The following is a 23,948-nucleotide window of genomic DNA, read 5'->3' as shown; positions in this document are numbered from 1 at the left end:
TAGAGCCCTATATCCAAAAAGTCATATTGCAGGTTTAGGGCTTCAACACATAAATTTGCGGGAAGGAGCAAAATTTAATCCATTCTAGAAATTTGCTTTTAGGAAATGTCAAAATATTTATAACATTATTACTAATAATAAAAATTAACATTTATTCCATGATTAACATAACTAGACACTGTGCTAAGTGCTTTGTGTTTTCCTATTTAATATTCACAATCAAATGAAGTTCTATTTTCCCTATTTTATAGATGAGAAATCAATGCTTAGAGATGCTAACTTGCCCAAGATCACACAGCACAGTGATAATTCTAGAACAGAATTTCTCTTAGCTTCTATACAATAATTTAATGTAAAATGCTGAAAAACTCAATGCCAACAAGAAATATTCAGAATTCTTTTTTTTTTAATAAATCTTTTTTTTTTTTTTAAGATTTATTTTTATTTATTTATACAAGCACTGGGCACAGTCAGAAGCGCGGGAGGGTGAGAGAATTCACAGAGCCAGAGCGGGGAGCAGGGCAGGCAGAAGGACCGAAGTACACTGCTGAGGGGAGCAGCGGGCGGCAGGAGAGGTCTGCGCGCCATGTGGGACCCTCCTCCGGTGGCCGGGGAGCAGCCGGGGATCAAACCGACGCTGCCAAGGCCGCGGGCAGCTTCGCAACCCAGCGCTCAACCGCTGAGCCACCGGGGAGGCCCAATATTCAGAATTCTTTAACCAGGCAACATTAGAAGCCCAAAAGGTCTCAGGGACTGGCAGTTCCTACTCTAAGTTCCACTGAAAAAGGACGGAGATGCTATTATGTGGGGGGTGGGGGGATTATAGATTACCCTCACCTACAATTTCAGAATAAAAATACAAAAATGATGATATGCCCTATTTTCTAAAAATCCCTTTGTAGTCATTGGGGCCAGATTATAAACGTGTCACTATCAAGCATAAATAATTAAATTTAAGAGATTTAACTACAAAGCAGAATAAGCCTAAAATGTGATATGCCCACTTTATAATTTAATCTGAAAATACTGTAAGAAAACGCAAAGTGAAGACACAAAGGAAAAAATTGCAGTCTTTATAAACATCCCTGTATTTTAAAATATTTCAATTCTCCGGATTGGTATAGGTTTCAAGAATTTAGATCCTTTAATAGATTGTTAATAGAAAAGCAATTTCAAGCTTCTTTCTGAAACAATATAAAGTAAAATGAATGTGCAAAATGTCAACAATCCAAAAAAGAGATAAATAAAATGGTATGTATACTCTCTTATAATTCTGGTGGCAGGCTGAGTCCTACAATTTTGCTATAAGCTTCGCAGAATCTAAAATACCTGCTAAATGTATTGGTGGAGGGTGGCTGAAGCATGGGCACAAATGGAGGTGTGAAAACGTACCCCCAAATTTATAGATATGTAAATGGATGGCAAAAATTGAGAACAAAATACCTAAGTGCAAGTTTGTTCAATAACAACATTCAGAAAAACTTGAGAACTTAAAAAAAAAAACAAACTTAAAAAACAAACTTAAACAGCGAAAACATGCGGGGCTTTTATGGGAGTGGGGCTTAGAAAGCCTTTTGAACAGACTATGCAATCCCCTCTCCTAGGTTTTCCCCCCTTTTTTTGGACAAACACCGAATAGGGATACATTACTCGGTGCTTTTCTTGCATCACAATCACTTGAGGGAACTTTTAAAACACTCGTTGCTGCCCTTTCCGAGCCCCGAGGCGGGATTGAGCACTGGAAGTTTCAACAAGCTAAGCAGGGGATTCGCAATCTCCCAGGGTGTTTGTGAGCCACTTACTTAAAACAAGGGAGGCGGCCCCACTCAGCAAGCCGGACACCCATAATCTGAACCACGGGGGGCGGGGCCGGGCACCTGTGCTTGCGCGAGCCCCCCAAGTTGTGAGGCGGGGTCTACAGCGGTAAGCGCGGGGCGGCCTCGGGCATCCGCACCCGAGCCAGCACCAGGCAAGGTGCTCGGGTCGGGCTCCCGGGACGGGAATCTCGGCCTTCCCGGGCGACACCACGTTGAAGGGGTCGCGGAGGCCGCACGACGCGCCAGGGTTTCCCCGCGCCGTCCCCCATCCCGGGTTGGCCGCTCCTCCTCCCCGCGCCACCGGCCCTCCCGCTGCTTCTCAGCCCGGTTTCGCCGGCGCCTCGAGGCGCGTGCCGGGCGCAAGTGGGGGGCTCCGGCCGGCCGCCCCGGGTAACCGCCCCGAAGCCTCCCGCTCGGCGAGCGGACGGCCCTCAGCCGCCGGCCCCCGGCCGCGCAGCCGCCGCTCCGTCACTCCCGGCCTCGCCCCGGCCGCGGCTCCACCAATCCTGGGCCTCGCCCGCCGCCGCCGCACCTGCGAGGAGGAGCCCGCGCGCCGCCGCCGCAGCCAGCGCAGCGTCCCCGCCCCGCCCCCACCGCGGCGCCCGGAGCTCGTCCGCCGCCGGCGTCTGGCTCGCGCCGGCGAGGAGCGGAAGCCGCTGTCCTGAGGCGGACTTGTGCGCGCCGGGGACCGGCGGGCTGCGCGACTGCAGCTTCCGGGCAGCGCGACGGCGGCGAGACGCGGGGCGCGGGCGCCCCGCGGACCCCGCGACCCCGAGCGGGCGGGCGGGCGCCCGGAACGGGCAGCTCCGCTGGAGGCGGCGGCGGTCGTGGCGGTCGCGCTCGGACGCCCCGCGGGCGGCGCTCCATGCCCGTGTGGTGCTGCCGCTGCTCCCTGCCTGGGCATCTCAGGTGACTTCCCTGCCGGGGAGGGGAGGCGGCGGGTGGAGGCGCTGCGGCCCCGAGGCCGGGCCGGGCCGGGAAGGGAAGGTAGAGGCCGGGGAGGGGTGGCTTCGAGACGGGTCCGGAGTGGGAGACGAGCCCGGGCGCGGGGTGGGGGGTGGGGGGCGAGCGCCTGGACCTCAGCGGCCTCCCGCCGCGTCCCGCCCCGCCGGGGCCGCTGCGTCCTCCCGCTGGCTGCCAGGTTCGGGTGCCCCCGCCCCGGCCGCCCGGCTGGAGGACTCCGCTCCGGGGAGCTCGCCTGCCTTGTCCCCCTTTTCCTTGTCCCGGACCGTGACTGTCACGGGACTTTGAGACCCGCCAGGCCTGGAGCAAGTCTGTTAAGGCGAACTGAGCTTCTAAGTGGTGCAAAGTTTTAGTGACTGCTTGCTTGCGAAGCCCTCCGCCCTCTTTGACTACCCCTCTCTTGACAAGGCTCGTTTCTTTAAAAAAAGAAAAAAAATCTATTGACAACTGCATTGAAGGAAAGTGCGAAATTGCGTTCTAAGTGTGATGATGTAGTTGCAGAGAGGTGCTGACTTGTTACGATGTTAGCTATATATATATATATATAATAGAATTTTGAAAAATACAGAGATTGTAGACTCATTATGGGGAAAGCATTTTTTTCTTGATGGGATGGTAAGAGAATGCATTTTGAAAATGTGTGTGTTCTAGGTCTAACACTTATGGAGAGAGAAACCAAAAGGTGCTTGAAACTAACTGGCTTTAACTCTTTGGTGGAGAAATGTTAAGCATAGGAAAACTTTAGAAAAGTATCTCGCTTTTTATATATACTTATATAGTAGAGTAACCACATATAAATTTTTTTTTGCAAAATAAGACTCGTTAAAATTTTTAAATTGTGATCATAGAATTTAGCTGCCTTTGAGGATGAATGTAAAGTATTTTTGCTAAACTTTAACCAAAACCTGATATTTCCATCAATTTTGAATATGATAAATCATGGTATTTTTGACTCTTTGCCAACAGAAATTAAAAAAAAGTTCATGTTACAGTTGCAGATAAATAGAAAGACTATTTAAAAGCAGCTTTACTATTTAATAGAGAAGCATAAATATACAAATTTACTTTTTATATCAGTATTTTAATGTGTTGGATTTCCTTGTAAATCCTATATGTATTATACACTTAATAATATGGTTTGAAGAGGATTCACCAGATTGCAAAAGGGATGTAAGGCACACAAGAGTTCAGGACATACCGATCAATGAAATAGAATAGAGCATTTCTAAGTAAATCCTTTTATGGTTAGTTGGTTATCCATCTTGAGACCGAAGAGAAATAATCAGTTTCTTCTACAAATGGTCACAAGTAGATATCTACAAAGTGGGAATTCTACCTCATACACTATACAAAAATTATCTCAAAATGGATGAAAGAGCTAAATATTACAACTATAAAACTATAGAAGAGAACAAGAAATAGAAATAAATCTTTGTGTCCTTCAACTAATCGGTGTTTTTTTAGATATGACATCAAAAGTGTACACCACATAAAATAATAAATTGGACTTGATCAAAATTTTAAATTTTGTGATTGAAAAGAGAAAGAAAGGAAGAAATTTCTTCCAAATCCCGTGTCTAAAAAGGAACTGTATCCAGTATGTATGAAAAATCTCAAACAATAAAAACAAACCCTATTTTAAAAATGGACATTTTGACTTTTTCCAAAGAAATTATACAAATGGCCAATAGGCACTTGAAAAAACACAACATTATTAGTCATTGAGGAAGTGTAAATCAAAACTACAATGAAATATACTTCATACATGCTACTATGTCAAAATAAGAGAACAAATGTTAGGAAATTGAGAAATTGGAGTGTTCATATAGCTGGTGGGAACGTAGACTGTTGAGACCACTTTGGAAACCTTAAAATGTCAAACATTGAGTTTAGGCCCAACCATTATAGTTACTCTTAAGAACACTTAAGAGAAATGGATACATCCACATAAAAATTTATACATGAATATTCATAGCACCATTATTATAATAGCCAAAAAGGTGGAAATAACCCAGATGTCCATGAGTAAATAGTGTTATAGAGAAAATGGATTCATCCTACCACATGGATTAACTTTGAAAGCATGCTAAGTGGAAGAAACCAGACACAAAAGGCCACATATTTTATGAGGGGTTCCATTTATCTGAAATGTCCAAAATAGGCAAATCCAGTAAGAGGAAGTAGAGTCGTGGTTGCCGGTAACTAAGGGTAGTGAAGAATGTGGAGTGAGTGCTAATAGGTACAGTATTTATTTTCTGGCAGATAAAGTTTTTCTGGAATTAATGGTGATGGTTTGCAAAGCCTGTGACTATCCTAAAACCCCTGAATTGTATACTTTTTTAAGGGTGGCTTTTATGAGAGGTAAATTATATCTAATGGTTTGTTAATTTTACATTGGTGTAGGGCCTGATCAGATGACTTGTCTTCTGCTGTTTTTGAGCTCTTGAAAGCTGTTTGTCTTGATTCCACAGGGAAGATATTTTGTTTCTAATTGTCTTACCAGCCCAAGTTTTTTCTTCTGGTATAAACCAGTTGTTAGAAATGACAAAGTCCAGTGTAATGCAAGGAACTTGCTTATAAAATATATAGTCAGAAGAATTGATAGCTGTAATAAAATACTGAGACTTGCCAGACAAAGTTTACTTGAGATACATAGAATACTAAGTGCCTTTTAATGAGTTATACAGAAATTGAGTTCTACAGTACATTTAAGCAAAAACGATTTGCAATTTAAGTTTATACTTATTTCTGTGGTTTGCATGTTCTTAAGGAATTTGAATATTAAGTATTTATTTTACAGCATTTATTTGTAGATTTAAGAAACTGGTCAGGGCATTTTAGATCGTTGAGTTCTGCTTATAAAGTCAAATATGCCAGTAACTAGTAAAATGCCTTAATTCAGTCCTCTTAAGGGTCATCAGTTTGCTTTTAGAATGTATAGGATATCATAATTATATATACACATATACTCTGAAGTTGATTCTTTTTTTTTTTATTAAAGATTTATTTATTTATTTATACAAGCACTGGGTACAGTCAGAAGCGTGGGAGGATGAGAATTTCACCAGAGCCAGAGCGGGGAGCAGAGCAGGCAGAAGGACCGAAGTACACTGCTGAGGGGAGCAGCGGGCAGCAGGAGAGGTCTGCGCGCCATGTGGGACCCTCTTTTGGTGGCCGGGGAGCAGCCGGGGATCGAACTGGCGCTGCAGAGGCTGCGGGCAGCTTCACAACCCAGCGTTCAACCGCTGCGGCACCGGGGAGGCCCTGAAATTGATTCTTAACATCAAGCATCTCTCACTTTTTAAAGCTGAAATGTTAAGCTTTGACAAAGGAAACATCTTTTTAATTACCAAAAAAAAAACATAGAGGTGGTGGTCATTTCATTAGATTTCACAGGTTACATACATGGAAGCAACAGTGTTTGTGGTAAGGATGTCTGGGAGAGGCTGAAGATGAGATAATGATATTAATCAGGCCGGATTATCTGAAAGGACTTTGGTCACAAGCATTCAAAGGCATTTAGGGAACCTGTACTTAGCAAGGATAGGCTTGAGGATAATACTCATGTTGAATTCATTTCCCAAGAATGAGAAGCAGGCAAGACAACTGGTACATTTTGATCTGATAAGAGTTTAGAATGATCTGAAAGGGATGGCCTTTCTTCCAGGAGCAAATTTGCTCTGTGAAGAGAGACTTACCTTAGTGTCCATATCCTGAAAGCTAATTATTCTGGCCAAGACTTAGGGGAAGAGGTCAAATATTCTTTAGTTCTATAAAGCTGTCAGTGTATCCTGGGGTACTCTCTCTGCATTATCCTGGGTAGATTGGAAACTGAAAGTTTCTTAATTTCTCTGAAGCAGAAATTTCACTTTCTGCCTAATTTTTTCCATTTATTCTGCATGACCAGTAAGTCCTGTGAATACATGATCCATCCCTTGTTTATCATTTTGGGAATAGTAGTAAGCACACTAATCCAATATAATATTTCTAGACACTGACAATATGAAGATGAAAATAATTCAAGGATTCTATTCTGAAGTAATCCTAGTGTAATGCAAAACATTGACTGTGTTTGGAGGATATACCATTTATTGCATGAGCATGTCAGAATGCTAAAACTAGTTTCTAGGGAGGCAACTGGGAAAGAAATAGATTGGGAATAATCGTGAAGATCTTTCTGTATTTCATTTCCTCGGAATTAATAAGATTTATAAACTTCATTTTTTAACCAAAATGCGCAGTTTGTAGTAAGTATATAAGTAAAATTTGAATTATCTAAGTAACTTTAAATATGCGAGCTTATTTCCCCAATGTACTGCTTTTAATACACTAACCTTTTTACTAATGAGAAAAAGTAAAAGAAAAAGTAACCATTCCTAGGAAGTCTCAGAGAATTATAAAACTCCCCAGCATTCTGCTTCTTTGTTCATTAAAGGCAGCTTATTTAGTTCCTCTCTTATCTAGACTTGACTAAAGACATATTAGCAACTATTTATTTCTGACCTTCAAGATGGTATATATGATGACATGTAGTAGCTAGGCTGCTGATTTGAAAGCTTTAATCAAAAAGATTTCATTTTCTCCCTTCATGTAACTTTGAATATTTTATGTCCTAAATAAAATCTGAGTGAAAACTGATTTTTATAGACTGTATTGACTCTATTTTTCTTGTTTTTGTTCTGTGTTTGTTTTTTAAGAAACTATAGTGACACCGAAACTGAAGGAGAGATTTTTAATTCCTTAGTGCAATATTTTGGTGATAATTTGGGGCAAAAAGTTAAAGCGATGCCATTAGTTGAAGAAACTTCTTTACTTGAAGATTCATCAGTGACTTTGCCTATGGTAGTAATAGGTAAGTTTTATAATTTATTTCTTCAAGAATGTTACCATGCTGCTTCTGTAAGTCTACAGTTATATAGCATTAGTTCTTAGGATTGTATTGAGAAGTATTCTTAGATTGTTTCATGTGTTAAAATAACTAATAAGCAAATCTTTGGAGAGAGTAGTTTATCTAATACTAGATTGTGTTAGAACACAATATCTTTTCAATGAAGGACTGATAGTGTTCTATTATTTTAAAACTCAGCCTAGCCGTTGTGCTAATTGTATGGCATTGTGGTATAATTAGAGCACTGTACAGAGCACTGCATAATATTAGATTCTCTGCACAAATTAACTACAATAGGATAGATCATACAAAAAAGAAACTCATGAGTAACTTATGCAAGTTAGTAACCAGTGGTCAGTTATTAATGATATTATGTGCTCTGCAGTAATATTTATAATTACCTTAACCATAACATTCCTGTTATATAGCTTTTAGTATATAATACTAATCTCTTAGCAGACATACATGATAGTAAAAAAAAAATAAGCTATTAATAAAACCTAATTACTTCATATCTATATGTTTTTATGATTTAGTTTTATTGCATGTATTTAATTATCTGTCATGTAATTCTTCCATCTGATTCAAACTCATGGAAGTCAGATGAGTATTTTATTATGAAGCCAAGACCAAGGAGAGAATTTGGAACATCAGTGCCTTGATGGCATGCAACTTAGTTTCTTTGATAGCTTGTTTCAAAGTCAGTACTAAAGAGAGAAAAGTCCTATTCTCTGACTGGCATATGGGAGATAGATAAAAGAAAGGAGGAAAGCAAGATTCCTTTTTACAAGTATGTGATAATAGATGACAATTTTTGCAGTAGTTCTCATCCAGGATGTCACAGGAACCATGCCTCATGTTCTGTTTTCCCACTTATGTCCAGCCTTAGTTTTTCAGTCGACTGTCTTGAAATGATAGAAACCCTGACTTCTTATTCTAGCTGGACTGTGGGAAGTTGAGGAAGGGGAAGCAACCTTCATCTATACCTGCCCACCTCACTCCTTTCAAAACAGTCTGTTCCAATTTTGCCTCAGCTAGCTAATGAGTAGCTTAACTTGATGTATATAGGGCCATTATTGATGGCAGTAATGCCACCAACCTGAGCACAGGTAATGAAGAACTTTATATATATGTAAAAAGTTTATATATATATAATTTTGTATATGTAAGAACTTTATATATACATATTTAGTATATATACACATATATGTATAAAGTATGCACATATACATATATGTATATATAGTATAGTATATATACTATACATGTATATATACACATCTACTTTTTATATAGTATGTATGGGGCACACATATAAAGATAGATAGATAATATAGATTTTCTTTGGCTTAGCAAATCACCACAAACCTAGTGACTTTAAATAGTCTAACAAGGTCCCTCTGGGCTAAAATGAAGGTATCAAGCAGGGCTGTGTTCCTTTTTGGAAGTTCTAGAGTAGAGTTGATTTCCTTGCCTTTTCCAATTTCTGGAAGCTTTTCAACATTCCCTGGGTGCTGTTCCTTTCTGCATCTTCCAAGACAGAAATGTTGTTTCTCTCTTAACTTTCACAGTTGTATATCCCTCTCACCATATGATAAGATTGGGCCCACCTGGATAATACAAAGTACTTTCCTTATCTCACCTCTTTATACATCACATAATCACAAATTCCTTTTGCTTTGTAACGTAATACTCTCAGCTTCTGGGGGTTAGGATGGGGGCAGATTTGGGGGTGAGTGGCCTATTTGTATTCTTTGCCTACTGACTTGAAAATTGTCTTCTTTTGATTGAGGGAACTCTTTGTCTTGGATTCTGTTCCCACTCTTTCATTTATTTAATATTTATTTTCATTTATTGACTATATATTTCTAGAGCACTTTAGTAGATCTATAGGGCAGAAAGTAGAGTCCTTGTACACTTCCTTTCTCATCTCCCCCGCACCCCCCCCCACCGCCGCCCGTTTTCCTTGCATTGGTATAATGCCTTTGTTGTAATTGATACACCAATATTGGTATATTATTAACTAAAATCTATAATGTGCATTAGGACTCATTCTGTATGTGATACAGTTTTGTGGAATTTGCTGAATGCATTTCATATATCCAATACACTATCATACAGAATAATTTCACTGCCCTAAAATCTCCTGTGTTCAACCTAATCTTCCTTTCCCTCATTCAGTCCCCAATCAATGGCAATCACTGACCTTTTACTGGCCCTATAGTTTTGCCTTTTTCAGAATGTCATATAAATGGACTTTTACAATATGGAACCTTTTTAGACTTTCTTTGACTTAGCAATATGTATTTTAATTTAGCTCTATGTATTTAAATTAGCTCTGTCTTTTCATCAGAGCTAATATCTTTTTATCACTCAATATTCCATTTTTTGGATATTTCACTTTGTTTATCCATTCAACCATTAATTTATTGAAGGACACCTTGATTGAGAAAAGCCAGTATGAATATACATGATCCATCTATTTAGATTTTATTTTATTTCCTTCATCAGATCTTTATTTTCCTCCTCATATAAATCTACATGTATTTTGGCAATTTTTAGACTTATACTTAAGAATTCCTTTTTTACAAATAAGAAGTTGTGTATTTCAAATTCCATGTGCACATTACTGTTATATAGAAAAGCAATAACTTTTTATATACTAAAATTTTTATCCTGCATTTTTGTTGTAATTGCTTATTAGTTCCAGTATATTTTTTTTGTCAGCTCTTTAGCATTTTCTATATAATCATGTCATTTACAATTTTATTCTGTCTGTATACTGTTTATTTCCTTTTCTTGTTTTACTGCATTCGTTAGAATTTCCATTATGGTATGAATTGGGAAGGGTAAGAAGAGACATTCTTGTTTTGTTCTTAATCTTACTACGAAAGCACTCAGTTTCTTGCCATTAAGTAAGATATTAAATGTAGATTTTTTTGTAGACACGCCATCATGTTGAGGAAGTTTCTCTTTCTAGTTTGCTGAAAGATTTTATTGTGAATAGGTGCTAGAATTTTGCCTTGCGCGTTTTTATGTGTCTGTCAATGTTATATTATTTTTTTTCTTCAGTTTTGTCTTTTTTCATTCAAGAAAATTTGCTCTTTGGTTCAGATCCTAATTCCCATTCTTTGTCATTTGCTTTGAACTTTAATGGGGTCAGGTGGTTTATTTTCCTTTCTTTGGAGTCTTATGTCATGCTTAAAGACTTCCTACTCCAGCATGAGCAGAAATATTATGAACTTTTCTAATATTCTTATGGTTTTACTTTGTGCTTATTTTATTTGGGGAAAAACATTAGCCAAGAAACAGAATTTTTTTTTTTTATTTATGCATACAAGAACTGGGGTGTAGGCCAGAGGTGTGGGGGTGTGGTGAGAGGATTTGCCACAGACAGAGTGGGGAGCAGAACAGGTGAATCTACTGAAATACACTGCTGAGGGGAGCAGCAGGTGAGACAGGAGAGGTTTGCTGCGCCTTATGGGTTAACTCCCTGGACGGGGATTGAACTCATGCTGCAGTGGCTGGAGATAGCTTGATAGCGCTGACTTTAACCCCTGCGCCACCAGGGAGGCCCCAAGAAACAGGGTTTTTTTTTTCCCTGATGGCTTTGCAGTTGTTCCAGTGGATTAAATTTTTGAAAGATGGAAGTAAAGAACTACAGAAATGGAAGTAGTACATTGGGCTTCAAGAAATGATCCAGTTGGTTAAAGTATATAAAATATAGCAATAGGTAATATTAGGAAATGGGACTACAGAGTTAATTAAGACCAAAACATGGATAACAGCAGGTAGTATAGAGGGGCTAATATGAATTGTGTTATCAAACTCATCTGAATGCAGAAATAGGAAGGATTTTGGAGTAAGTAAATTTTAAGAGGGAGAAACAGGAAGAGACTTTTATCTCCAGGTGAGTGTATAGGAGCAAGAAAGACAGTCTGCTGGGTATAGGTGACAAAATAGGTTTAGAAACAGAACTTGTTTACCATACTTGGAAAAGATTTTGCTAATACCATACTTGGAGAAGGGATGGGGTTTAAAGGAAAGGGCATCTAAATGATTATCAATGGGTCTGTTAGGAGGAGTGAAGAAGTAGCATATGGAAATGTAGGATACAGTTTTGAAGAAGAGGTGGGCCTCAAGATCTAATTTTGGGAGTCAGAGCATAGAGAGTTGAAGTTTGCACAGACAAGACTCTCCTCAGCTCCCATAAAACAGGAGAGAAGGCAAAGGTCTAAATCTTGGCAATACTTTTAAGAGTTTATAGAAGGAAGAATTGGTGAGGGAGAAGAGCCATCTGTATAGAAGAAAAACCAAAGAACAAGAGTATTAAGACACATGGCACACTCCTACCAATTTTTTTTTCCCCCCCATAGGAAATGGACCCTCAGGAATATGCCTTTCTTATATGTTGTCTGGCTACAGACCATATTTGTCTTCAGAAGCAATACATCCCAATACAATCTTACATAGTAAATTAGAAGAAGCAAGACATCTTTCCATTGTTGACCAGGTATTATTTCTTACATGTCAGTTCTTTGAATTTTTTAATGCTGAACCATATATAAACATATATGTTTCTACATATATAAACATATTTCTTAGTTGAAAATCCTTTCTTTTAAATGATACTTTCTGTTGCTTTCATTTAGATCTGTAAGTATTTCTGTTGAGTTATTTCTATTTATTTTTCTGATTTGACCAGAGGGGAATTTCTCAGATTATTTCCTGATAATTTTAATTGGTGTGATAGATGCTCCAATAAGTTTGGAAAGTGTGCTGCTTCTTACTGTTGGAATGTATAGTAGATATTAGCGTATTAAAGGCATATCAAGTTTCTTTTCTTTTTTTTAAATATTTATTTATACATAGAAGAGCTGGGGTACAGGCCACAGATGCAGGGGGTGAGAGGAGTCACCAGAGAGACAAGAGTGGGGAACAGAACAGGCAGATTGACTGAAGTACACTGCTGAGGGGAGCATTGGGCGAGATAAGAAAGGTCTGCTGCGCCATGTGGGTTGCTCCCTGGCCGGCAGGGGATCGAACTTGTGTTGCAGAGACTGTGGATTGTTTCATAGTGTGGCACTTAACCCCTTGCGCCATCAGGGAGACCCATATCAAGTTTCTTCATTAAAGGATCTGATAAGCTTTGTTAAAACCCAACCCTTTTTTCATATTTTTTTTTAACTAAAGAATCTATTAAGATTTTTTTTTAAAGATTTATTTATTTATTTATCTATCTATTTATTTATTTATTTATACAAGCACTGGGTACAGTCAGAAGCGTGGGAGGGTAAGAGAATTCACCACAGACAGAGCGGAGAGCAGAACAGGCAGACTGACGAAGTACACTGCTGAGGGGAGCAGCAGGTGGCAGGAGAGGTCTGCGCACCTTGTCGGACCCTCACTCAGTGGCCGGGGATCAAACCGGCGCTGCATAGGCCGCAGTCAGCTTCACAACCCAGCACTCAACCGCTATGCCACCGGGGAGGCTCAGAATCTACTAAGATTTTAAGGAACATCAGTGTGCTATAGCATACAATATGGGAAATGCTGAGTTAGAGTTGCTGTCTTCACTATTATGATAGCTGTTTTTAAACATTTTTTCCCCTTTCTTTTTAAAAAATTCATTCAGGACTTAGAATACTTGTCTGAGGGCCTTGAGGGCCGATCATCCAATCCAGTTGCAGTACTTTTCGACACACTTCTTCATCCAGATGCTGACTTTGGATATGATTATCCATCTGTTTTGCACTGGAAATTAGAACAACATCATTATATCCCACATTTAGTTCTTGGTAAAGGTCCACCTGGTGGCGCTTGGCATGTGAGTATATTTTCCTCAGCATTTTATTTTATGTCATCTTGATAAACCATTTGACTCTGAAGCATTGTTATATAATTATATATGCTGTTTACCACATTTTTATCTGAGAATATTTTAGTGTTGTTCAGTATGGACTTGATAAAGGCTTAGAATAAGCATTTTTCTATACTATTTTATAAGAGCTATATGGAAAATATTTCAAAAATGATTTGCTTAGTAAAAAATTAATTCACGTATTCATTTTAGAGTTTACCAAATCTCAGCATATTTCATACGAATACCCATTATTTCCCTGCATATTTAAGATCTAAAATAAAAACTGTATTGTAAAAGAAGAAAGTTGTAATAGTCTGCTTGGGCTGCTATAACAGCAACAGTGCCATAGACTGAACTGCTTAAACAACAGACATTATTTCACACAATTTGGAGGCTGGGACTCCTGAGATCAAGGTGCCAGGCCTACTGAGTTCATGGATAAGGATCTTTTCCTGGTTTGTTAAGTAGCTTATATCCTCAAATAGCAGAGGCAGGAGCAATGTCTCTTTTGCTTTTTTTTATAAAACCACTAATCCTGTCATTACATAACTACTCTTATGGACCTCATCCAGCTGTAATTACCTCATGGCACCATATCCAGATAGCATCACATTGGGGTTATGACTGTAACATACGGACTTTGGGGAGATTAAACCAGAGAACTGATAATGTAAATATTCAGTGCATTTTCTTGGCGATAGCAGCTAATAATTATTCCTGATTCCTATGTCCTTAGCAGTTAGTAGTGTATAGTGAGTATCATTGTTATACAAGTACATGTCAAATTATTTTTGCTGTGCTAGGAAATACAGACTTTCCACTGAATCTTTTTGAAGGTCAGTAACTTCCCTTTTTGCTCTATTTTGATAGTCTCAAAATTTATCTGTCCTGACCTCTGCAACATTTGATAATGTCAGTGTCCCTCTTAGATCCTCTGAAATTTAGTCTCCTTGTTTTTCTTCCTCTTTGGTCATCCTTTTCAATTATCTTTGTGCGCTCTTGTTCTTGTGTGTGCTTCTGTATATCTCTGCTCCCAGTCAGTATCTCTTATACTCTTCATTCTCTCTGTTTTTTTTGTCTTGTACTTCACTGTCTTGCATAGGAATGCTGATTGATTCCCAAATCAAGAGATCTCGGCCATATTGTTCCCTTTTATATATCAAATTGGGTACATTCCCTTGAGTATTCCACAGGTGGTCTCAAACTCAGCATGCCTAAAACTAATCTTTATCATTAAATTCCTTTAATTTTGTTATATTAGAATAGAACTATAATGTAGTTACTCAAGCCAGAAACTTTCCTTCATTTCTCTTTCCTCAACTCCTGTTTCAAACCAATTACTAAATTTTCTTCGTGTTTAAAAATATATTTTGTGCCCATCTACTCTATTTCTCTTCATCATACTTGTAATTCTTTCGATACTGATCACTATCATCATTTACCCAAATTATTGGAAAAACACCCTAAATGATTGTCTCACTCTAATTTTTATTCTTCGGTATATCTTCCATACCTGAGCCAAAGTCTTTTATAAAATAAACTTCAGATATGTTACACCCATGCATAAAAACCCTTCAGTTGTTCCTCTTTTATCTAATGAGTAGCATGCAGACTGTTTAATAAAGTCTTTTAACATACCTTGAAAGGTCTAGTCTCTGCTTAGCATTTTTTGCCTTACTCTTCTCAGTCTGTTATATTCTGTGCTCCAGAGTGTTTGTGTTGGGAATCTGTGTTCACCCTTTTAAGATTCACAGAACTCCTTGAAGATGTAATACACATAGTTACAACTTATTGCAGTGAAAGGATACAGACTGGAATCACTATAGGGAGAATGTTCATGGGGTGAAGTCTAAGAGAAACCAAATGCAAGATTGTACATGTCCATTTTTAGTGGAGTTGTATAAGGATGTACTTAGTTCTCCCAACAGTGATTTGTGACAGCATGTGCAAATAGTTTGCAATCAGGGATGCTTTACCCATGTTTTGGTGTTCACAGATTTTCTGGCGGATAGATCATGTTCATCATAACTGCGTGAGCAACTGATTCCCCTTCCCAGAGCAAACACTGGTGTTCACCATAAATCCACATTGTTAGGATAATACTTCCATGGTCACACTGGTAGAGCAAGGCTTAAAGCATGCAAAAACAGTGAATAGTCATCAGGTAGACTATTCTAACAGCTCAGAGGTTATCTCCTAAGAAACAGCAGAAAGCCTATCCTGAAGGCAAGCCATTTCTAGTAATGTTGGGGGCTGAAGATACCAACTTAATCTTCCCTACACTATACTGAACTCCTTTTAATATGAAGAACACTCATGTTCTGTTCTTCAGCTTTCATATCACCTCTTTATTCTGCCTATAATATTCTCTATTTCTTCAGAGTCCATATGTGTTCTTTTTTTTTTAAAGATTTATTTACTTATGCATACAAGAGCTGGGGTACAGGTCAGAGGCGCAGGGGGTTAGAGCATTCACCAGAGACAGAGTGGGGAACAGAACAGGCAGATTGACCAAAGTACACTGCTGAGGGGAACAGTGGGCGAGTCAGAAGAGGTCTGCTGCGCCATGTGGGTTGCTCGAGGCTGTGGATAGCTTCATAGGTTGCATCTTAACCCTTGTGCCACCAGGGAGGCCTCCATATGTGTTCTTTAAGAAATATTTCCTTTCTCTGTTTCTAATTCTATCATCATTACATCCCTTAATATGGAAAGATAACTAAGATATTAGAAATTAATGAACACTTCCACTTTTGTTTAAAAAGTGAAAGTATTTATGTTCCTCTAACCTAATATTCTACATCTGAATTTTATGTTGATTTAAGTCATAGCTGTCAGTATTGTGTAGACAATGGGTAATATTATAAATTTATATAAATATATAATTATGAAAGAAGTAATATAGGTAGCTATTACCAAATGATGAAACTATTTGAAAGTTTATTGGAGTAAACTTTTAGAGGTAATTTACACAAACTTTTAGGACTTCTTTGTACTGTCTTTATTTAAACTCTTAATTATAGCCAATGAGATGGCTAGTTTTTTAAAAAAAAATGGCTAGTTTAAAAAAAAAATCATGTTACTGCTTAAAAGTGTTTTTTGATTATACATTCTTTATTCAAATAGAATATGGAAGGTTCCATGTTGACAATCAGCTTTGGAAATTGGATGGAGTTACCTGGACTTAAATTTAAAGATTGGGTGTCTAGCAAACGAAGGTAAAGATCAAACTATTAAAATTCTTTGGTGTGTACAATGGGAGAATCTGTGGGCAGATTTTAAAGTATCTGATCATTAGATGAATAACATAAATATATCTGTCTTTAAATAAAGTCACTTTGCAGCATTGTTTATAATTAGCTAGCTTCTACTTCAAGCTGTTATACTACTGAACAAAAAGGGCTTATCTGCAGATTGGGTTACTGTGACCTCTTTGTTGATCATGGATTCATCCCACCCTCTTGTTAAATCAATCTCTAGTACTTTCCCATACATCCATATGGTCTTTCCACACTTAACTACTTGTTTTTATGATTGGATATAAAACTTTGTGTGTGTGTACCTGCTTATGTACATACTAAAATTTTTGACTTTCAGAGTAGACTAGTGTTTATGATTATTTTAAAAATGATGAAATAAACTAGAATCTGTGATGTGATTGGCAACTTGGGTATGGAGATAAATACTTTCGAAACAAAAGGAGTAACTGAGAAGAAATCTCAATTTGGACGACTATTTTGTATTGGGAAAAGAAAAGCAAAATTTAGTAAGAGAAATGTTAAAGACCTTATCATTTTCCATGATAATAAATATTGGAAAAAGATGGGAATTACTAATACAGAGAATCTAATTTGATTATTCACAGAAACAATAAAATGGGAAGTTATGGAACCTTTGTTAGAACAGGGCTATAACATTTTGAATGCTTAACTTCCTCTAAATAGAAACCATATTAATACATGGAAATTATCCTTAATTTGAAAAAATTTGAAGAGAGCAAATTTAGATAAGCATGAGTAATTGAGATTAATCCCTTCAAATGTTCCCTTTGGGTTTTTTTGAAAAGGAATTTTATATAAAGTTGCAAAGTCAGGCAAATTGTTTAAGTTCTTGATTATGTAAGTAAGCAAGTACAGTTGCTCAACATACTTTCCTTTGTGATATAGTAAGAAAGGAATATCTTTATGATTTGTATAATGTAAGTGGTAATCCTTGTAAATCGGGCAGATTATGTATTGAAGAAACATGAAAATTAATCTTGTAATAAACATGAATTTTAGTTCCTGTCTTTGCCTTATATTAAGACCACTCAGAGCTCCAGAGATTTGTCAGGATTTGAATCTTCACTCTTCTAATGTTCTGACCCTGGTCAAATAACTTCAACTAATTGCCAATTTCCTAGCTTGTGAAAGGAGACAATACTAGTAATAACTACTACAGGGTTACTGTAAAAATTGAGTTAATACAATCTAGGATTTAATTATTATAATCATTAAACTTTAAGAAACATGTATGAACTTCCATTTACAAGTTATAATGAATTATGTGAAATGATTTGGTATCTTCTTATTGCCACTAATCTCTAATGGGGCACGAATGCCCATTGCTTTAAAATTCAAGTTGAAGAGTTACTAGTGTTCTTTTCATAAAGCACATAATATTTGTAGATCTTTCCATGAGCAGAGAAACACAAATGTTAAGAGTTTATTTTCTTATACTTAAGATGGTTTTGTTCAGAAAATTATGATCTGAATTGTTTTTGGCCATTAGTAAAATAAACAACTAAATATTATGTCGAGTGTATATATGAGATGTATTGCGGTTAAACCTGTAATACCTCAATGATTGTAATCTAAATAATTTACTTAATAGTATGTGAATAATAACTACCTAGTTACAATATGGAATACAGACCCAGTAGTATTGTTATAGACAATTAGGTTACAATTATGACATAGATTATAAACTAAGTACAGTTATCAGACATCCGTATTTTAAGCCCTTCATTTATTTAATAAAATTTTATTTATAAAAGCAGCTAATCTGAACAGTTACTATGCAAGGCACTATGGAGACAAAGATACATTAAATTGCATCTCAGCTCTCATGGGACTTACTCTGATAAAACTAATTCATTAATATTTTTAACTAAAAAAATATTTTTAACTAAGCTTGCTTTCTTTGTAAAAGTGTTAGATAATTTATGACTAAGACAGTTCAGAGGAATTAAAATTTAGCTTACTAGATGGAGAACTAACAATCATGTAAGCCAAAAGTATTACTCTCATTGAATATTTTTTTTCTTTTTCTTTTATAGGAACCTAAAAGGAGATCGAGTTATGCCAGATGAAATAGCTCGCTACTATAAAAATTATGTAAAAGTTATGGGTCTTCAGAAGAATTTCAGAGACAACACTTATATAACTTCTGTGTCAAGACTCTACAGAGATCAAGAGGATGGTGATGATCAAGATAGAGATATTTCAACACAGCATTTACAGATAGAGAAGTCAAAATTTATCAAGAGAAACTGGGAAATCAGGGGTTATCAGCGAATAGGGGATGGTTCCCCTGTTCCTTTCTGTCTTTTTGCTGAGAACGTAGCTCTAGCAACTGGAACATTGGATTCTCCTGCCCACCTGGAAATCGAAGGGGAAGATTTTCCTTTTGTATTTCATTCTTTGCCTGAATTTGGAGCTGCTATAAACAAAGGAAAGTTGCGTGGCAAAGTGGATCCAGTGTTAATTGTAGGTTCTGGGCTTACTGCAGCTGATGCAGTACTCTGTGCTTACAACAATAATATCCCTGTGATTCATGTGTTTCGCAGACGAGTAACTGATCCAAGCTTAATTTTCAAACAACTTCCCAAAAAGCTTTATCCAGAATACCATAAAGTCTATCATATGATGTGTACTCAGTCATATTCTGTAGACTCAAATCTTTTATCTGATTATACCAGTTTTCCTGAGCACCATGTGCTTTCTTTTAAGTCGGACATGAAATGCATTCTTCAGAGTGTATCTGGATTGAAAAAAATATTTAAGCTCTCTGCAGCAGTAGTATTGATAGGTTCTCATCCCAATCTGTCTTTTCTGAAGGAGCAAGGTTGTTACCTGGGCCATAAATCAAGCCAGCCAATCACATGTAAGGGTAATCCTGTGGAAATAGATGCATATACCTATGAGTGTGTTAAAGAAGCCAACCTTTTTGCACTGGGCCCTTTAGTCGGAGACAATTTTGTTCGATTTTTAAAGGGTGGGGCTCTGGGTGTTACACGGTGTTTAGCTACAAGACAGAAGAAAAAACATTTATTTGTTGAAAGAGGAGGAGGAGATGGGATAGCTTAAAGCTAATTTATAGGCAATTTATATGGACAGCTTGCCATTAAAAATTTTTAATAGTGGTTTTGCAGTGTAATGGCTTGAATTTTCTGGACTTGAATTAACTGGAAGAGAGCTTCAAGCTGTAGTAACTTTATTTTTTTTAAAGTTACAAGAACATGGTGTCCTGATTTACATTGTAATGTATGAAAGGTGTCACTGTCTGATAAACACTGCCGGTTTGGTATACTTTAAGCTCTAATGTAACTAAACCTTTTATTCCAAGACTTTTTGTGATCATTTTGATTATTTCTTATGTTTGATTACAAAATATTATAGATTTGAATCTATAAAACCACACAGTTAGTTGGGCCATAAATTGTCCCTGATATATATTGAGTCACCTTGACACTCAAAGGGAGTTCCAAAGACCGACCAGTAGCATCAGCTTCATTTGTAGCTTATTAGAAATGTATTCTCAGGCCCAAAACAGAGTTACTGGTCAGAATCTGTATTTTAATGAGATCCTTAAGGAATACATATGTTCATTAAAGCTTGAAATACACTGGCCTAAAAGAAAATGGGATATATAAGGTATATGTGCTGGGGGTGGGGTAGGGGTGAGAGGCATTTGCAACTCAGGTTTTATTTATTTTGAAATTATCAGTTGTATAAATCTAATTTATTACCAAATATAATGGTCTTTAAAAAATTTTTATTGTTGAAATCTTGGTATGTAACAGTCTTCTAATAATTTAAATCAGCTTAGCTTCTAATATACAGTCTAATAATGTTGGCAAACACTTAGACAACCAGAAACCTACCACAATATTTTTTTGGAAATTTATTCTATATTAACCACCATAACCTTAATCTTATTTGCAAATCAGTAAATTGTGAAGAGAACTACTTATCCCTCTGTGAACACTGAGTTAATTTCTATCACTGAAACTAAAATATTTGGGCATACTTGTAATAATTATATAATTTGGGCATAATGTAATGCTATTTGGGTATTGCCAGAATTATTAAAGGTTAAATTTAAAAATAGTTAAAACCTGTCTTTTCCATTCTTGAGATGATTAACTACTTTGACATATGTTCATCGGAAGTGACATAGAAGCTTATGCTATGGTTACTTACAGAATTTATATGCTCTATCTTGATTTATCTTTATTTAGGTGTTCTCTATTTTCACCAAAATCCCACAATTTTTAGGGTTAGACAAAAGTCTTAAATTCTTCATGGCAAATTGAATTTTTTAGTCTTTTTTTTTGTAAAATTTATTTTCTTTGGAATGTACTTATTGAAGTTTAATTCTATAATAGAATCAAAAAGTTAACTAAAATGTCAGTATTCTGCCCATCTTATTGCCATGTTCTATGCTTTCAGGATCACAATTCACCTTAAAATATAATTGTTTAGAATATATTTGCCTCTACAACTAGCTGCTTCAGATGAACTGGTAAATTCTTACACTCTTGGTAACTGTCATGGTTAAGTTTAGCTTGATTTTAGAAATTTATCCAGTTTTAGTCTCTTACCTGGTAACTTTTCAATCTGATTTCATATCTATTGAAATGTACAACATCCTCTGACTGCACTTGATTGAGCACTATCTCCTTGCCTGTTCTTTTGAGCTCTGAATGAGTTGAACTGGATGTTTTTCTTTATATCACTTCTAAATTGAAAATATAAGGTGGTCATAGTTCCTAGGGAAGGGTAAAAACTATTGACATCCTCTGTATCTCAAATGTTTGCTCTTTACCCAACCAATAGTATTTTTATGATGAAAAGTGTTCACTCACACATGAAAATAAAACTAAAGTAGGGCTCTAAATAAAATTGGTGTGGATAATTTCATCTCTAGTAACCTCCCTTTTCCCTAGCTATTCCTGTGTTGCATTTAACATTAAAGCCTTTTCTCTGCTTAATGTTCCAGAATTCCAAATATTTATTTAGCATCAACTATTCAGAGAAAGAGAGAAAGTACTAAATAATTGACCAGTCATACACGATCCCTTAAGAGTCGGTTGATTCTAGCTGTTGAACCTTTAGAAAGCAGAATCCAGGTTTTAAAAATTGATACAATAAAATAGTCATAGCTCTCTGTTGCAGAAAATCTGGGAATGTGAGTTTTGTTCAGCTTTTTTTAAACTCCTAAGTTTAATCATGTAATATGTTTCCACAGAATCACATTTTCAGGATTTTTAAAAGTTAAAGGTATTTAAAATCAGCCTCTCAAAGTGAAAATTCTTCAAAATAAATCCTGGCTTTTAATGAAAACAATTTCCATTAAGTCCAAACCTCTGGAGCACTGAGGTACCCAGAATGAGGTTTAACATTGTTACAAGGCTACTTATTTTATAAAACCATTTCAGTCAAAGCAGGTCATAAAGTCTTTTAAACTATGTTAGATAAATTCCTGGGGATAGGGAAGATGGTCATGGTGCCTAAGGCTAACTTGAAAAAAGTAACCTAAAAAAAAAATTAGATACTCTGATTTCAAATGCCTCCATCCCTTTCCCCTCCACCTAAAAAAAAAAAAGGTGGGAGGGGCCTGCCCTGGTGGCCTAGGGCTTGTCTCAGTGCTATCAATGCTATAGCCTGAGTTTGATCCCTTGACAGGGAACTGACCCACCCATCCCTTGACAGGGAACTGACCCACATGCAGGGCAAAAAAGTGATAAACAGCAGCAGACCTCGGCTGTTTCTCCCCCTGCTCCCCTTAGCAGTGTATTTCTGTAAATCCACCTGTTTTGCTCCACACTCTTATCTCTGGTGAATCCACTCACCCTCCCTCCCCCACCTCTGGCCTACCACCCAGTTCTACACACACACACACACACACACACACACACACACACACACACACACACAAAGTATGTTTGTGAATGAGCAGGGCAAAAAAGTGATAAACTGAAAAGAACTAAAAACATTTCCATGTAAAATGTGAAGGATAGCCTCCTGATTTCAGTTGGGATGGAATAATGGGAATTGGACATAACCATTCACTGACATCAGCTATTAAACATATAAAGCAATATTTTCACACAGTGGACAGCAGCCCATTTAAGATATTTAAGAGAGGAAACAACAGGTGAGCCCTAATTTCAACTTTCTATCTGAGGACAATTTCCTAAAACAGGAAGTAGAGTCATCTCTACTTGGAAGAAAACACAATTCAGGGTTCCTGTTGGAATTTGTTGAATTGGATATTAAAGGACTACAGGGTAGCAGAATCAGAAATTTGCAGTATGACTCTCAAATTTCTTTCAATTATAAACAGTACTAAGAGCAGAGATCATAACTAAGTTGAAGATGAACAGTGTTTGGAGATATACACTTCTAGAAGGCACTGGAGTTGTGTTCACCCTGAGTGGTAGCAAGATCTGGTTGAAAGCCCCAGGCATTCAATTGTGACCTCACAGAGGCCAGGCTTTGGGAATGCAGTCACTCTAAATGCATGTTATCCTAAAATTGAGCTTCAACATGATCTCAACTGGCTCAAGCTCATTTGCCAGTAAATTATTTTAACTATTTGCTAGCATAAAACTTGACACTAATAAAATATTAGGTGTGCTGACAAAATATGTTCAAAAGTACTAAAGGAAAATGTGAACAGTGAGTCTAGAGGTGAAGAATCTCAGAAAAAAATTTAAAAAAGAACAATCCACAGTTAAAAAATACATTCCGCTTAACAATAGTCAATATATTGCCAGAGAAACAGCCAGTGAACTTAAGGACAGGTTAATAGAAACTATTAAAGCATAAATTGAAGCACAGCTTAAAAAAACAATCATAGGATAAATAACAAATGCTGTAACATGAATAGTTTGAAGCCAGATGGAGAGAAAAACAGCAGAAAAGTATATTTGGAGCTGCTGAAAATATTCAAAATTTGATTTAAAAAATAAAACACAACTACAGATCTGAGACTCAAACTGCAAACAGGATAAATACAAAGGAAACCACATCTAAGCACTATCGAAAGCTACTGAACAAAGGTGAGAAAATTCTGAATCAGAATATGAAAGTGGACACATTAACAGTGAACAATGATTTGAGTAACTGACCAGAGAATGCAATCAAGACAGTGG

General features: G+C 37.2%; 1 protein-coding gene across 1 annotated transcript; it reads left to right on the top strand.

The window, feature by feature from the left end:
* Nucleotides 1-2,682: 2,682 nt before the first annotated feature.
* On the top strand, nucleotides 2,683-19,875 carry OSGIN2 (oxidative stress induced growth inhibitor family member 2; the record flags this gene model as incomplete). The annotated part of the gene is made up of 6 exons (XM_084229548.1): nucleotides 2,683-2,726; nucleotides 7,478-7,632; nucleotides 12,045-12,181; nucleotides 13,304-13,495; nucleotides 16,655-16,746; nucleotides 18,846-19,875. The coding sequence occupies 6 exons, from the start codon at nucleotides 2,683-2,685 to the stop codon at nucleotides 19,873-19,875; spliced, it is 1,650 nt and encodes a 549-aa protein (XP_084085674.1).
* Between the last annotated feature and the right edge of the window lie 4,073 nt (nucleotides 19,876-23,948).

This window comes from Talpa europaea, assembly GCF_964194135.1.
Source record: "Talpa europaea genome assembly, chromosome: 3".
NCBI lineage: Eukaryota > Metazoa > Chordata > Mammalia > Eulipotyphla > Talpidae > Talpa > Talpa europaea.
Note: the sequence above shows the minus strand (reverse complement) of the source record. Positions and strands in the feature narration are given on the sequence as shown.